We start from the raw sequence: 15,404 nt of genomic DNA, 5'->3' as shown, positions 1-15,404 counted from the left end.
AGAAAAGGTGACATTAAGAAAGTGTTTCAACAGAAGGCAGAGACTGATGCTTTATGATGTCTGTCATGTCTCCTCCTCCTCCTCCTCCTCCTCCTCCTCCTCCTCCTCCTCCTCGTGGATGAAATGCTCCACAGTTTTCATGACAACGCTCCGGCCGGGTGAATTTCTCGGGCATCACAACAGCTCGCTCTGACCAGAGGCAGAGTTCAGGCTGTCTGTAAAGAAGAACAGAAATATGATTATTGATCAGCAGACAGCATCTATTCATCAACTGTCAGAGCTGCCAAAACAACATGAAGAAAAGGCAGTAAATCATCCACTGAATCATCTTTTAATGTCTTGGATTAAGGAGAAATTTAAAGGAGAGTTCCAGTATTTTAAGCCACGGGCTTATTTTAACATATTTTGTGGTATAAAAAGTTTGCTCCTTTAGATTGCTTCACCTGGCAGCCCTAAAACAGGCTGTAACGGCTGCAACTTAATCCTTTGGGGCAACTGCGGATGATCGAAGTGCGTCCACTAAAAGTTCTTGACAGGCTCAGATTGTTCTTCTAAGTGTCTGACAACATTACAGAAAGGATCCCTACAGAGATAGACCTTTTTGTCAAAGAGGAAGATGCTAATTTTTAGTCAGAAACAGACGTTACATCACTCTTTTTAAAGCCACCAGACTCCATTGACAAAATCCATAATTTTACATTGGAGAATAAAGGAGTTGCTTGTCTACCTCTGCCACTATAGGCAAGGTTATTTGAGTAATTGTGTATCACACAGATATTGTGTGTGATCTGAACTAACAATTAAAAACACAACAGTCCACAGTAACACAAACTGATTGAGGCAACGGCAGACCAGCAATTTCCTTGTTCTGTAAGGTAAAATTGCGGTTTTGTCAATGGGGTCTGGTGGCTTTGAAGAGAGCAAGGTTTCAGCTGTTTCTGGTTTCAGCAGAACATTTTAAACTACAATGAAAAGGTCTATCTCTGTAGGGAACCTTTCTGCAATGTTGGAATCAGCTGTTACGTCGTTCTCTACAAAGACACCAGACTCCAGTGACAAAACTAGTAATTTCACCTTGGAGAACACAAGAGTAGCTGTGCTCCTGCTGCCACTATAGGTGAGGTTATTTGTGTTTTTGTGTCACACAGATATTGTGTTTGATCCCAACTAACTATCGTAAACACCAAAGTCCACAGTAACACAAACAGATCGAGGCAACAGTAGACCAGCAACTCCTGTGTTGTGCAAGGTAAATTGCTGTTTTTGTCAATGGAGTCTGGTGTGTTTGAAGAGAGCGATGTAACGTCTGTTCCTTGTTAAAAAAAGGTCTATCTCTGTAGGGATCCTTTCTGTCATGTTGTCACACACTTAGAATAACAATCTGGAAACAACAAGAACTTTTCGTGGACATTATTCATCACATGAAATTGTCCCAAAGGATTACATTGCAGCCATTACAGCCCGTTTTACTGCAGCTGGCTGAAGAAATCTACGGGATCACTTCAAAAAGCTTTTTACTTATTCGTCATTTATACCCCAGAATATGTAAAAATAGGGCTCAGATTTTAAAATACCAGAATTTCCCTTTGACAATCACGTTCCACAACAGTAACACATATATAAGTGTTTGATTAACACTCGACTCACACCCTGTAACATCTGCTTCACACACACACACACACACACACACACATACACGAATAAAAACAGAGAGACATGTACCAGACTGGTCCAGTGACTTATTTCTGTTTTGGGGTAGTCTAGGTTTTTTCACGGGGGGTTTGCGATTTGGGGGCTTCTCAACGTTATTTGGGCTTTCCCTGTCAGTGCCTGAGGTCAGTGACGACAAAAAACAACAATCAACAGTTAAATACTCACGCTTTACACACAGATCAACATATATATACACAAACAGGAATAAGGTGTGTTAGCACCGTTTAGGTAATGGATATTGAAAGTATACCGAGGCGTAGAGGAGTCAGTTTGTACCTGCGTCACATGACATGGCCTTCCTGTTCCTCTGCGGTTTCACTGGAGCCTGAGGTCTCAGCCCTTCTTCACCTGAGGGGAGGACGAGGAGGGTTTGTTTCCACGTAATATATAAGATATTTTATTTCACAAACATGTTAGAGTGTGATATGTGTGTTACGGTACAAACACATATTATATACACTGAATATAATGGGTCATAGAGATACTGGAAAGAAGTCCAAGACGTTCATAGATAACGGCCACGTTTTAATGTGCTTTATAAGATGATTTAAGGGCTTTAGATGAAGTGAAATGTCTAACGGGAGCTTTTATGTCTGTTCAGTAAATATGAGACTATAGTCGGCAAATTCTTAGCTTAGCATAAAGACTAGAATCAGAGGGAAACTGCTAGCCCCACTTTCTTTGATGGCAACAAAATCAGCCGACCAGCACCTCTTATTGAAACACCATAACCGTACATTTAAATACACATTTATTTATATGTATTTATAATCATATTACACAGTTTATTTTCTACCAGGTAGATAACACCTAACAACAGTTTTTGGGAATGTTTGGGGGAGTCCTTACTTTTTGCCTGGCAGGTTTACGAAGATGACAAAACTACAGGAAGTCATGTAGCATGGCTTAAAACATTACTTGCCTTTTCCCCGTCTCCCAGTAAGTGCTGTGTAAGACTGGAAACAGCTAGCATAGACCTGGTGATGTAAGATTTCCTTTTCTGTTCAGTCTTCGTGCCAAGCTAAGCTAACCGGCTGGCATTTCAATGACCTTAACTAGTTACTACACTGTTAGCAAGCTGTGTTAGCTTAGCATGCTTTGTCTAAGGGAGGTACAATCTGCTTACCATCACCTCTTAAGATAACTAATCATCATCATCATTTTTAGTTGATCACATTTATTTCATATTTATTTTTTGAACAGAGCTAACAATTTTCCCCTGCTTGTAGTCTTCATGCTAAGCTAAGCTAAGCTAAGTGGCTGCTAGCTGCACCACCATGATTAACCTGAAAAGTTGCAAATGAAAATACTTCAAATAAGACTAAGAGTTTTCTGCAGGCTGAGTTGTTTATTTTTGCACTTTTGTCAGAACTTTATCCTTTAATATTTGTTTTTTGTTAGTTTTATTTTGTCACTGGCAAAATCTTGCAACCTAGGTTGTGAAAGGTGCTGCAAAAATACATTCTTCCATACATATTTTACATCTTCATATCCTGTGAGTTTCTGTGTCTGTTTGTTTTTCAAGCAGCAAAGAAATACTTTAAACCAAAGTCAGGCAGAAATCTGAAAACTTTTCCTCATAAAGGGAATGTGAATACACCTAAGCTTTTAAAGTGTACCTGCGTCAGCTCCACCGTTGTCTGTGTTTTTAGAGGACTCACCCTGACTTGCAGCTCGGTCTGGTAACCCGTGCACAGGCTTGTTAACAGGAGGCGGGACAGGAGGAGGAGGTAAGCTCCTCTCATTGGCTGGATCTTTTGGGAATGTCACATACGAGGACGTCTTTGGCTGTTTGTCGGATCAGAACACGAAACAGGAACAAATTGTGGATCTGTTAATACTGTAGTTATTTCTGTTTTTTAGGACAAATGAAATCCTGCCTGGATACAAATCTCTCACCTTCTCTGGAATGGGAGGAGGCTGACCCTCCGAGTCTCTTCTCCTTTCTTTCTCTTTCTTCTCCGTTTTTCCAGCATCCATCTCTGCCTCTACCTCCTCCTCCATCCCTAAAACCAAATGGAGACGATCACCTGGGTTTTTTAATTTTATTTCACAGAGTTGTTTCCTCTTTATTAAAGCTTAAATGTCCTTTCTAACTGCAGCACTGAATGATGGAGGACAGTGAGGTACCTGGGAGAGGCTCGGAGCTCTCGATTCGGTGTCTCGGCCTCAGTTTGGACATGCTGGGTTTGCTGCTTTGAGGCGGGGGGTCGGGTTTAGGTGCACCAGCTCGACCTCCTCCTGCTCCTCCTCCACCTCCTCCTCCTCCGCTCCTCCATCCCTCTGTAAACCCTCCACCTGCATCAGGACAAACCAGTCTGTCTCCCTGCGCGTCCTGCTGAAGCCACTCCACAGCTGCCGTCTCTGTTTCCTGTTTAGGCGAGGGCGTCCGGTCTGACGGGTACGGCGGCAGCGGCCTCTGAGCCAACTGAAGTGCCTGCACCTGTCTCTCTGACTTCCTGCTCGTCTGTCTGCTCTCCGTCCACTGATTGTCCACCTGAACGTCCGTCTGTCTGTTCTCCGACCACGACCTGTCGATCTGCCTGCCGCCCATCCACTGTCGCTCTATCTTCCTGTCGATCTGTCGCTGGGTGTGTCTGTCGACCGTCCACTGTCTGTCTGAGTGTCTGCTCTCGGTCCAGTACCTGTCTGTCTGTCTGTCCACTGTCTTCGGCTCTCCAAAAGTTCTGTCAAAGCGCTGTCTCTCTGTCTCCATCCACGGCTTGTCTGCTTGCAGCACCTCCGTCGTCCTCTGCTTGTCGTCCACCCAGTACCTGTCTGCCTCTGTCGGCGGCTCAAACACGTCCTCAGAGATCTGTCAAAACACAACAGGAACAATATAAGAGCTCACGTCTCAGACAAACAAGGCAGCGCTCAGAACAAAGAAAAAAAAAGAAAACTAAGAAATAACAAAATGATTTGCCACCAGAACGAGGAAATGTCACCTGTCAAGGTTGTTTAAATAAGTTCTGGTGTGAAAGAACAAACATCCTAAAAGTTCAGACAAAAAACAAGAACATTTGTCTGAAACAAGGAAAGGATTGTTTATACATATATATAGTATACACTACATGTAGTGCTGAAAGTACATGACCTCCTGACCCCGTCTGCAGCTGTGCTTAGCTTAGCCTCAGTGAAGGAAGTCCGACTGGCTTCTCCTAACAGGAGCCGTGCTGACTCTTACATAGTACACTTACTATTATTAGATAAATACCTCATACAACCCCACTTCAAAAAACCCAAACTATCCCTTTAAATAAGCATCCAATGCTATTAATATTGTCTTAAAGTCGAGCTGAAACTGCATTTCGAGAGTATCTAGCTTCCGTATCGTGACGTATGTCAGAGTGAAACAGGACGTGCAGGCGGGACATATCATTAGAGGGATTTGATTTGATCGTTGAGAAGTGGGCGTAGACAGACGTTCTCCACAGCGCAGCAGCTAGCTAACTGACCGAGCGTTCTTGGTGCTTGTGCAGATTGATTGGTTGAAATTGTTTGGTGCTAACTTACGTAAGCACGCGTGAAATTTAGTTTTACCGGAAGAAAAAAAGGTCGGATTTTGATATAAGAATACGAAGAAATGGATTTACTGTATTTTTTTTGGCCTATATTGTCAGATAGATGCACAATATTACCGGGGATGTGATCTAAAAGGATTAAAATGACATTTTTCATTTCACCTCGACTTTAAAATAAAGGCTAAATACCCTGAAAGTCACAGAGAAAACATATTGTGCTTAAAATATGTCATCCTGACTAAATGTACCTGAAGTAGAAATACAATTTAAATGTTTAAAGTAAAGTATGTACAAAACCCACGTCAAATATCACCTTTTGAATGTAACAGAATTGTTCTGCTTAATGTTTTTCAAAGATGAAACTTGTTATTTTCAACATTTAGGCCCAAAAAGTGAAATGCTCTGAAATATCTGGTAAGAAGAAACATCAGAAATAAATAAGCTCACATCGCCTCGGTTAAAGATGCTTCATCACACTTTGACTTTGTGCAGTGATAAATGTTGTGCTTGTGTCGCATCACTCTACCTCTACCTCTCTGGGAGAGTAAAAAGGATGTTTGCTTCCTCCCACGCCCGGATGAGGGATACCCGGCACAGCAGGAGGACTCAGAACCAGAGCATTTTTCCCATCAGCCCCCTCTCCGGGGGATCCGGCTCTGGTGGCGGACCTCGGAGGCTGCAGGAGCGTGTACACGTTCTCTGTGGCGGTGCTGCAAGATGGAAAACACAGAAAATGAAACATTTGCAGCAAAGTCTGCCGATGTTTCCGCAGATTCACAGCATGAAGAATAAATTTAACGATCTTCTCTGGCAGAATGCAGCCATCTCGCCGTCCTAATCTGTATTTAACATGCAGCGTGTTCGTTTCTAATCGCTCGGCTGACAATGGGAGCCACCGGCTGTCTTCTACATCTGTGCACACACGCTGCTGCACGCTGGCAGCCATCAGCCATTTCTCATATCAACAAAGAAACGAGGGAGATTTAGAGCGATGTTTGTCAGAGATTTTATGGAGTTTGGAGCGACTGATTGTCCTCGGAAGAACTGAGGAGAGAAAATCAGCAGAAGATGTGAAGATGTAGAATCAGGAGGAGAAATGAGCAGGAGCTTCGTGACGTGATGAACATTTATCTAGTGCATCAAACAGGCACTGCATTTTCTTTTCAAGGCCATATCTTTCAAAACAGAGTGTGTGTGTGTGTGTGTGTGTGTGTTTGTGCATTTACAAACCCCGTGGGCGCTGTAGCAACAGTGTGACACCCATCTCCGTACACCTCCACCTCAGACTCCGGCCCCTGATTGGACAGAGTCTGATTGCGGTTCTTGCGGAAACCGAAGATGGCGAGCATGTTTCTCCTCTTCTTCCTCCGCAGAGAGTGAGCTTTGTGCAGAGACGAGAGCTGACTGAAAGAGAGGAGAGAGGTCACACATTCAGTCCACATCAATCATCTCCGTCAGGATGTCGATGAATTCATCACAGCTGCCTTGGCCTCGCATGCATCGACAGTCTGAGCGATGCACGGCTACATCTCCTGGTACACAGTGATTTATCTAAAGTGCGTTTTTATATCATAAGTGTAATCATTTTAAACCAGAGAAAGGAGGCAACTACATTCTGTTAACTTGTTCCTGCTTGCAGCTCCGCCAAAATAAAAGCTTCCCAAACTGCAGCATCTAAATATCAAAGGGTCACACTGGTGGTTCTGGATGTTTGTTTTCTTTGCATGCTGCTGAAGAACCACACAACCATCTCCAAAGCAGACTGAACATAAATTGAACAAATCACCAGCTGCAAATATTTAAAGCTAGAATCCTCCGAGTGTGCAGCATCAAAGAGCGACAGTATTTATGTTTTACTGAGCAAACACGACATGCAGCAGGTCTGATCGTCTCTGCGTGTAAGCAGAAGGCAGGATGTGCCTAACAGTCTGAACCTCGCTGTCAGATTAGTTCAAAGACAGACGACTCCGAGAAACACGGCCGTCTTTAATTATTGAAACAAAACAAGAGTCAAAACAATCATTGATTTAATCTTCTGAAACACTTCTGTTGTCTCATTTTAAGTCTGCAAATAAAGTGTTTGTGTGTGGATTCAACTATCATGTCATTAAATTAAGACTGAATCTGTGTTTGCTCGTCTAAATCCGGCCTGATGAATGAATGGTGTTTACAAAGGAGTGAATGAAACACATCAAAGAATTTCAACAGCAGATTTTTACTGGAGAATAAAGACGAGAGCGAAACGCTGCTCAAATTAATTCTGCTTAAATAAGCTCTGACCAAAGATTATATTTGTTGTGTTTCCACTCAAGCCACACTTCGCATGCCCCCCCCCCTTCACTGTTAAACTGTATTAAGTCTGCTCTTAGGCTTCACTTAGACAGAGTGTTGTATTCTGCAGTGGGAAGCTTCTGTTTCTTGTTGTTTTTATAGGCAAACAGCATTTTACAAGCTGCAAACATCATTTGTGTTGCACAGGCGCAGATCTGAGGTTTACTTCACGGCAAAATCCCAGTTCGGTTCAGTTAGCTCGTTTGGTTTTCTAAAAACAATTCAAAACGTAACAAGCTGCTCTTTTTAATATATTACAGGCTGTGTTGTTCATCTTGCAACCTGTGAAAGGAGCTCTTTGTGATCACGATCGTGCTCGTTTTGTGCCTTTCCTGATTTGCTGCTGAGGAAGTTTTCTTCCTCTTGAAACACGCACAGGAACTAAAACAGTGATGGAGGTAAAATCCTCTGATTGGAGTAAAACTGAAGAGTGTGTGCGCGAGCTCTGGGAAGGATGTGTATTTAATAAACTGCTTTTAAATAATAATAAATTGTTTCATTGCAAAAAGCATTTTATTCTCAAGTTATTGGAAAATCGGAACCTGAAGACAAAGAACAAATAAACATGTCGTCTTCTTCTTCTTCTACATCAACCACGTTAAAGTTTCTGCTGACAGCCATGAGACGATGGATGGGATGGAGTTACTACCTCAATCAAGTTGTAGACTTAAAGTGAAAAAAAAAAATCAAAAAAAATCTGAAAATTAAAATCAAACAAAAAAAGTATAAATACAAAAAAACACCGTAAAACAGTAAAAGAAAGTCGTACCTGTCAGGTAGAACTCTCTTAGTGTAGAAGTCTGGGAGTCCGTCGTCAAGAGGGCTTATTCCTCCATTTTCACAATGCTGGGAAAGCACACACACGCACACACACACACACACACACACACACACACACACACAAACTCTTTTTAGAGAGGTCAATTTTTGCGTGCTGGGTTTCATCTGTAAATGTTCTTTATGCAATGAAACAAATGGATTACAGGTGCGGCAGTGAGATGAAATAATCAATAAAAACAGATAGATAGATAAATAGATAGATAGATAGATAAAGATTTTTATAGAGGGATATAAAGATTGAGATACAGAGAGCGAGATAGAGAGATAGTGAGATAGCAAGATTGATAGATAGCTATTAAACCCTCCTCACTGTCTCAGCAGGGATGTACCCTCCTTTGTGCCTCCGCGGGGGCCTCGGTCGAACCCTGGTCACATGATGGAGAGGCAGCCCCTGAGTAGGCAACTCTGACAAGCCCTCCCAGGATGCTGAGCGGGATAGCGGCGAGGAGTACGATGGCATGGAGGGGGGCGGAGAGGAGCTGGAGTCGTCACACAGACCTGATCGCAGCGATGAGGAGGATGAAAGGATCAGAGAGGATGTGAAACATGGAGGACGTGGACTTACAGGGAGCCGTCAGAGACGTCAAGTTTAAAGCAATCTAGGACATAAACTGAGTCAGACCGAGCTCAGGCTGGACTTAAGCAGCCATTAACAGCCTCCTGACGGGAAAGAGTCAACAGAAACACTAATGGAGTCCTGACAGAGACAGGATGGGGTCAGAGCTGGACGAGAACGAGCAGAGAGAGAATACTGAGGGTTTATAGAAGTACTCACTCAGCCGGGTGGAGACAGGTCGTATTCGTCTTGTTCTGGAGCTGCGCTTCTTAATGGCTATTGTGTCCTGGAGGAAGAAAGAGAAACTGATATTGAGACGCTGAGGGGAAGCGTTAGAGTAAGGAACATGAGAGGGAGCGAGTGCACATGTCAAGGAGCACAAATCAGACAAAGCCGAGTCATATAAAGCTAAGTTCTGTCCTGATTTCAAGCTGATTCATATAAATTGAACCTGTAAAAACAGACAATACAAGATAACAAGCACACAGTGGGACCTAACGAGGTAGATGGGTAACAGTACAAACGGCTGATGCTGTGAATGACTCCCTCCAGATCAGCGGTGGCAGGAAAAGCTTGATTTGACATGAAGAAAACTGGATGTAACTTCTGAAACGATTGTTCACAAAGATATTTGGCAGAAGGATTAACCGCCGAGGGCAGATGGCTGGTGGAGGTATTAAAGCCATGCCAGTGGATTGAGTCCAGGTATGGTAATGTCGGTCGGTCGGTCCAACACTTCTGAACTGTTGGATCAATTGTTTAAAAACTCAGTTCAAATGTTCACGGTGCCAAACGGATTAGTCTTAATGGGTTTGGTGATGTTCTCACTCGCCCTGTAACCCACCATGACTGTTGGATAATTTGCCAAGAACTCTGGCACACACACACACACACACACACACACACACACACACACACACACACACACACACACACACGTTCCCCTTCGATGAATTGTGATAACTTTAATCATCCTCTGTCTTTCATCTAGCTTCAGAGTTTCAGCTGCTAGAAAACTACAAATACCTGCAAAACTAAACACCTTCACATCCCACAGCTTGACTTTGTTTAGTGCTAACTAACAATTGTAAGCATGCCAATATGGTGAACATGGTAAGCACTATACTTGCCAAACATCAGCATGCTATGTGGCATCCTGATGTTAGCATTTAGCTGAAAGTGCAACTGCCTCACAGAGCTGCTAGCATAGATTCTTCGCTTTGCTAGTTTTAGCACTGGTAGGAATAGAGGGATCAAAGTTACTAGCTATTGTCATGAATAATGACCTTGAAACAGCCCCTAAAGGTCTCTGAACTGAATGTCCTATTATAAAGGAACCTTTTTCTAACCAGGTGAAACCCACTGAGATCACAACATCTCTTTTTAAGGAGCTCTTGTGGAGACAGGAGCAGAAACGTGTGTAAAAACACACAAGCACAAAAAAGACAAATCAAAACATTTGGCAACTCCCAGAATCACAGTCCGAAAAGACATCAGAGAAGACATAAATGTAACTTGGAAAGCAATTACAAGTTCCAAGTGAATTTCCCTTCGAACCTTCACATGCACGTTCAAAAGGACGAATAGGAATCGAAGAGCAAATCTGCCTACAAGTGTGTCAAGTCTGCGGGGGGCATAAAACACACAACCTTCGGGTTGCTCAAAGGGTGTCATCGGGCCGCAGACAATAATTCATAGTTTTAGTTGGATATACCACAAAGATTAGTGGGAAGCAAACCCAACACAGACTTAAGCAATATCTCATGAGAGGGAGTGATACTGACTGTCATCACGGCTGTGATTCGGTTGTAGGCACGAGGCCGCAAGCTTTTATTCAACAGTTAAACAAGCAGCAAATAGAAGTAAAAAGTATAAATCAACAACACATGATCATTTTTGCTCCACCAACTCAACTAGTTTCACAACTTAACTGAAACTGGACTCTTGTTGCCGAGCAACCCATACATCCTCCTGCACTCTGTGTCCGCAGGTTTATCTGTGTGTTTTAACCAGTGAAATAAGAGTGTTCAGAACACGTGGCTGAGGCGGAGTGATACACAGAGTGAAAAGTCCCAGTCATGTTGTTCTCTATATGAGCACTCATGGAATGCCTCTTATCCAATCAGGTTACTTGGTCAGAACTATCCGTTGTATAAATATAGCTATACTGTTGTAAGTACTTTGCCCATGGCCAATTAAGGTGACTGGGCTTTAGGATATCCAGTAACATTGTGATGAAAGCATCCTGTGCCAAACCCCAAAGAGCTGTAGTACACAAAACTCCACTGATGCATGCTTATGCAGAGGTGTGCATGTAAAACAGATCAGTATACTCAAGCAGAGGGAACCTAACCAACCAGGGAACGTAAAGCAGAATTTATTTCTAAAATAAAAAACATCGTTGAGCTTCAGTTTGTTTGACACCTTTTCAATGTGAAGTTTAAAAGTTAACAATCATCAATTAAAGTACGTAGATGCTTAAACTGTGACATTAATCCACTTTGACTCCCCTTCAGGTTTACACTTGTATGTTTTTACAGTGAGATAGTGTCATCTGTGTATCATTGAAAGAAAATAATCATCAGAATGAAAAGAAACATTAAATGCAGAAAATGATAGGGCCTAAGACAGATCCTTGAGGTACTCCACAGAAGACATTAATGTCATTTAAAACCACCAAAACAGTTTAATTTCCTCATTCTGATTAAAATGGACCAAAACTAGTGTTGTTAGTAATATAGAAGGAGAATAAAAAGAAACCAGGACTTTAAACAACGAGTTGGGAGATTGGATAACTTCTTGAAACTGTTAATTTAAGGGAAGTTTGGTTAAATGGTAAACTGTGGCCAGAAAGCTGTCACAGCAGTTTTAGAAATCGGTGTGAGGCAACATTAGAAGACATAAAAACAAAGTAAGCTGTTTTTATTGTTGAACAAATTGGTATAATATCGTGTTTATTAGCAGTAAAAGCCGGTGCAGAGGAGGCAACTGTGCTGTAGAATGAATAAATTCGCTTAAATGCTCAGCTCTTCAAATAAAAGTGTTTTAAATTCCTAGCAGGTGAAAGAGACATGAAGGCCGGAGGTGTTTGAACGAGTAATGACTGAACTGACTGTAATGAAAAGAGCCTCAGGCTCATGGCAGATTCTTGAGATAATGTCAGGGACACAGTTCGCTCGGGCTGTTTCACCCGCTTTCTTGTAAATATTGAGCTGTTCTTTTAGTGTGTCAACAGATTTATTATCTTTCAGGTTCACTCTGCTTTCTTAGCTTGCAGCCATAGTGGATCTATTCAGTCCAGAATCAGTATAAGGTTCAGTTTTCTCATTTTGAGACGATGATAAAGAAACAGAAAGTCTGACAAAATGAGGTCTGTGCTTTGAAGAGAAAAAGGGCATGCAGCAGAGCAAAATGACAATTCATTTGAAAAGTAAGAAAAGGAAGGATTGGGAATTCTAATAATTGCTTGTTGATAAAAAAAAGTCTTTGAAGTTTGGGTAGAAAGACCAAATTATAAATCCAGAGTATGACCAATGACACGAGTCGAGCTGCTGACACGTGTAGAAGATAAAGAAAACCTTGGTGTCTTCAAAGTCCAGAACCAGGAGGAAAATCAAGTTTCAAGTGTCCAAGTTTCTGCCACAACTGAACCAATTAACTTTAATTCTCTTGACATGGTTAACAAGAAGAGCAGAGTGGTTTACTCATTGATGCACTACAGACAGTAACTGTCTAATGTTGCAACACTCACTGGACTGTCCATGTCAGACAGAGCAGGAAGCAGGCCTGAAGATATCACAGGAAGGCTGGAATAATAAATGGGAACGTCACAGTGATGCTACCTCAGGTTCCTGGCAACAGTTAGAAGGACAAAATACTCAATTTTGGGACGTCAAAATATAAAATATTACAGCAGGGCTCTCAGAGAAGGAGCTGATACTTAAGGCAGTAAGAAAAGTAGAGGACCATTAAGTTTAATGACTTAACAGCAAAAAAAGTATGTATAATGTATAAAGTAGAAAGTGTCTCAATTCAAGGGCTGCAGCCTTCGAAGGACGCGGTCTATGGAGGATGCATCCTTCGTAGACACTAAAGCCGAACTGCAATGAGAAGGTCTGGTCTACGGAGGATTTCCTGTTTGTGTCAACTCCTCCTGACGCCTAGCAACAGATAGCTAGTGGGCTAACTAGCTACCACTAATTATTTACAAGATAATTTTAAGTATCAAGGTTTTAGTTTTTTTAACATTTGTGTCGCAGCTATTTGATTGAGTTGAAACCAAAAACTTTACATACCTTGTGTTGTATTAACTTTCAGATGTACGTCGCTTTGGACAAAAGCGTCTGCTAAATGAAATTGTAACACTGTGACATACATTTACTACATTTAAAGTGTATTCCTCGGCCGCTTGAGAGTTCACCATCTTGTTTTAATTGGCATGCAATGAATCCTGGGATACGTTGGGCCATGAAGGATGCACCCGATGGATCCTTCATGGCCCGGGAAATGGAGGAGGTATTTGAAGAAGCCTTGGAAATGGGACAGTGTTTGAGGGAAGCAAATCCTAGCTAACATTACATTAGCAAAGACTATGTTAGCTAGTAAGTACGTTAATTAGCAGTGTTGGGACCAAGTCATCTTTGCTCAAGTCCCAAGTGAGTCTCAAGTCATTTGGTCCAAGTCTCATTTTTTTCTTGGGCAAGTCAAGTCGAGTCTTGAGTCAAGTAACTTTTTTTCCATCCAAGATCCAGCACTCTGACCTGTAGTATCCGGTCTTTATAAAGAGAAAACACAAGGTGTTAGCAGCCCGTCTAATAATGATATTATTGGTCAGTTTATGTAACCTGTTCACAAAGTCTGACAGTGAATTGTATCTGTGTTATCTTGGCAAAGACGCAGCCATGATGATGGTCTGCTCTGAGAGCGTGTTGAGCAGTAACGAGTACGACTGATGAGGATTCTCTTTGGGGGCTTTGATGTTGCGTGTTGCCATAGCGAGGAGTTTGACTGACAGCCAGTCATCCAATCATGACAATCACATACCGGGAGCTTTTTGATTCGTCCAATCATGATTCCCAGCTTGTGCTGCGTACATATCTGATAGTTAGATGGAAACTTGACAACACTGAATTTTACAACATTCAATCTTATGGACACACTCAAGTCATCCGAGTCATCATGCCTCAAGTCAAGTCGAGTCTCAAGTCATTTATTTTTGTCAAGTCGCAAGTCATCAAAACAGTCGAGAGAATTTGGACTTCCTTACAGAAAGAGCTCACATAAGATTTAAATATAAACAGTAATACAATAAAACAAATATTAAATGAATATACAGTCTGCTGCAACAATATTTGATTGTTGGTGACAACAGCATAAGTAAAGACCATCTGCACTCGTGTGTTTGTACACTTTCACTCACTATGCTGGTGCTGAGCTCCTCGTCTGTGATGTCCAGAGAGTCTCTGTGTCTGTTGAACCTCCAGCCCGTCCCGTCTTCACACGGCCCCTCCCAGCGCTTCAGATGAGACACTTGCCGAGTCTGAGACCGACAGAGAGACACCATCTCAATCACTGTATCTCTGTCTCTGACACATGATATCTTTAACAGTAAGTGCTTTTTATCTACCAGAGTCTTATGTGTGGCGTATAGCTCCTGCAGGATCTGGTCCACGATGGAGTTGGTGAGATAGGAAACCACTGACAGCTTCACTTCTCTGCAGGAGATTGAATTAGCAGGAGAGACGGGAAGAGGTTTGGTAAAAGTGAGAGAAAATCAATAACCTGCTTATCACATTCAGACTTATTGCCGCACATGCTTTTCCCTCTCTTTATCTCTATCTTACTCTAAGGCTCGGTGAATGTCCTGTGCCGCTCGCTCCATCAGAGCGGTCCGGATGGCAGAGCGAGGGATGGAGACGCGCTCGGAGACGGAGGAGAGCGGAGGAGTCAACCTCTCTGCTGCTGTAGAAGATAAAGGACAGAGCTCCCGACAGAGAGACACCATGGAGTCCACGATCACCTGCAAAGGAGGCCAGGGATCAGAAACTCAGCTGAAGGGGATCAAGGTGTGAAAAGGCAGCTTTAGATCTACCTGAAGCTCCTTGTCTGCAGCTTTGGTGAGTTCACCAGCCAGAGAGTCGAGTCTCTGCCGCACCGGGCCGTCCACAGACAGCACATGAGCCAGCTCACACAGTGACGGGTACAGCTGGGAGAGAGACACATGCATTCAAACGTCTGTGTGACAGTACACCAAACACTGCGCTCACACATTCCCCATCACTCACAGCGCGGGAGTTCCTGGCCTCTTTTAGCACTTGTTTAGCAGCTTGAATCTCCTCCATCTCTCCAGCACCTCGTAACACACACACCTGCTGCTGGACACGCACACACAGGCGCTCCATCACCTTGGAAACAGACAGGCGGGGGAGTGTTAAAAAACAGTA

At 42.7% G+C, this 15,404-nt stretch overlaps 1 protein-coding gene across 1 annotated transcript in view; it reads right to left on the bottom strand.

The window, feature by feature from the left end:
* Window positions 1-111: 111 nt before the first annotated feature.
* The window catches only part of LOC138607088 (capping protein, Arp2/3 and myosin-I linker protein 3-like), a 44,898-nt gene continuing 29,605 nt past the window's right edge, over window positions 112-15,404 (bottom strand). Inside the window, exons 25-40 of the mRNA XM_069679638.1 lie at window positions 15,246-15,365; window positions 15,053-15,166; window positions 14,805-14,980; window positions 14,588-14,675; window positions 14,381-14,500; window positions 9,181-9,247; window positions 8,716-8,903; window positions 8,335-8,411; window positions 6,465-6,638; window positions 5,761-5,944; window positions 3,844-4,528; window positions 3,613-3,719; window positions 3,375-3,501; window positions 1,990-2,061; window positions 1,723-1,830; window positions 112-215 (exon numbers count right to left, since the gene is read on the bottom strand). Coding sequence (XP_069535739.1) covers window positions 175-215; window positions 1,723-1,830; window positions 1,990-2,061; window positions 3,375-3,501; window positions 3,613-3,719; window positions 3,844-4,528; window positions 5,761-5,944; window positions 6,465-6,638; window positions 8,335-8,411; window positions 8,716-8,903; window positions 9,181-9,247; window positions 14,381-14,500; window positions 14,588-14,675; window positions 14,805-14,980; window positions 15,053-15,166; window positions 15,246-15,365 — 2,448 coding nt within the window. The 3' untranslated portion in view covers window positions 112-174. The remainder of the gene's footprint in view (window positions 216-1,722; window positions 1,831-1,989; window positions 2,062-3,374; window positions 3,502-3,612; window positions 3,720-3,843; window positions 4,529-5,760; window positions 5,945-6,464; window positions 6,639-8,334; window positions 8,412-8,715; window positions 8,904-9,180; window positions 9,248-14,380; window positions 14,501-14,587; window positions 14,676-14,804; window positions 14,981-15,052; window positions 15,167-15,245; window positions 15,366-15,404) is intronic.

This window comes from Semicossyphus pulcher, unplaced genomic scaffold, assembly GCF_022749685.1.
Source record: "Semicossyphus pulcher isolate SPU_LCO1_2020_fin unplaced genomic scaffold, fSemPul1.0.p SCAF_4, whole genome shotgun sequence".
NCBI classification, from domain to species: domain Eukaryota; kingdom Metazoa; phylum Chordata; class Actinopteri; order Labriformes; family Labridae; genus Semicossyphus; species Semicossyphus pulcher.
Note: the sequence above shows the minus strand (reverse complement) of the source record. Positions and strands in the feature narration are given on the sequence as shown.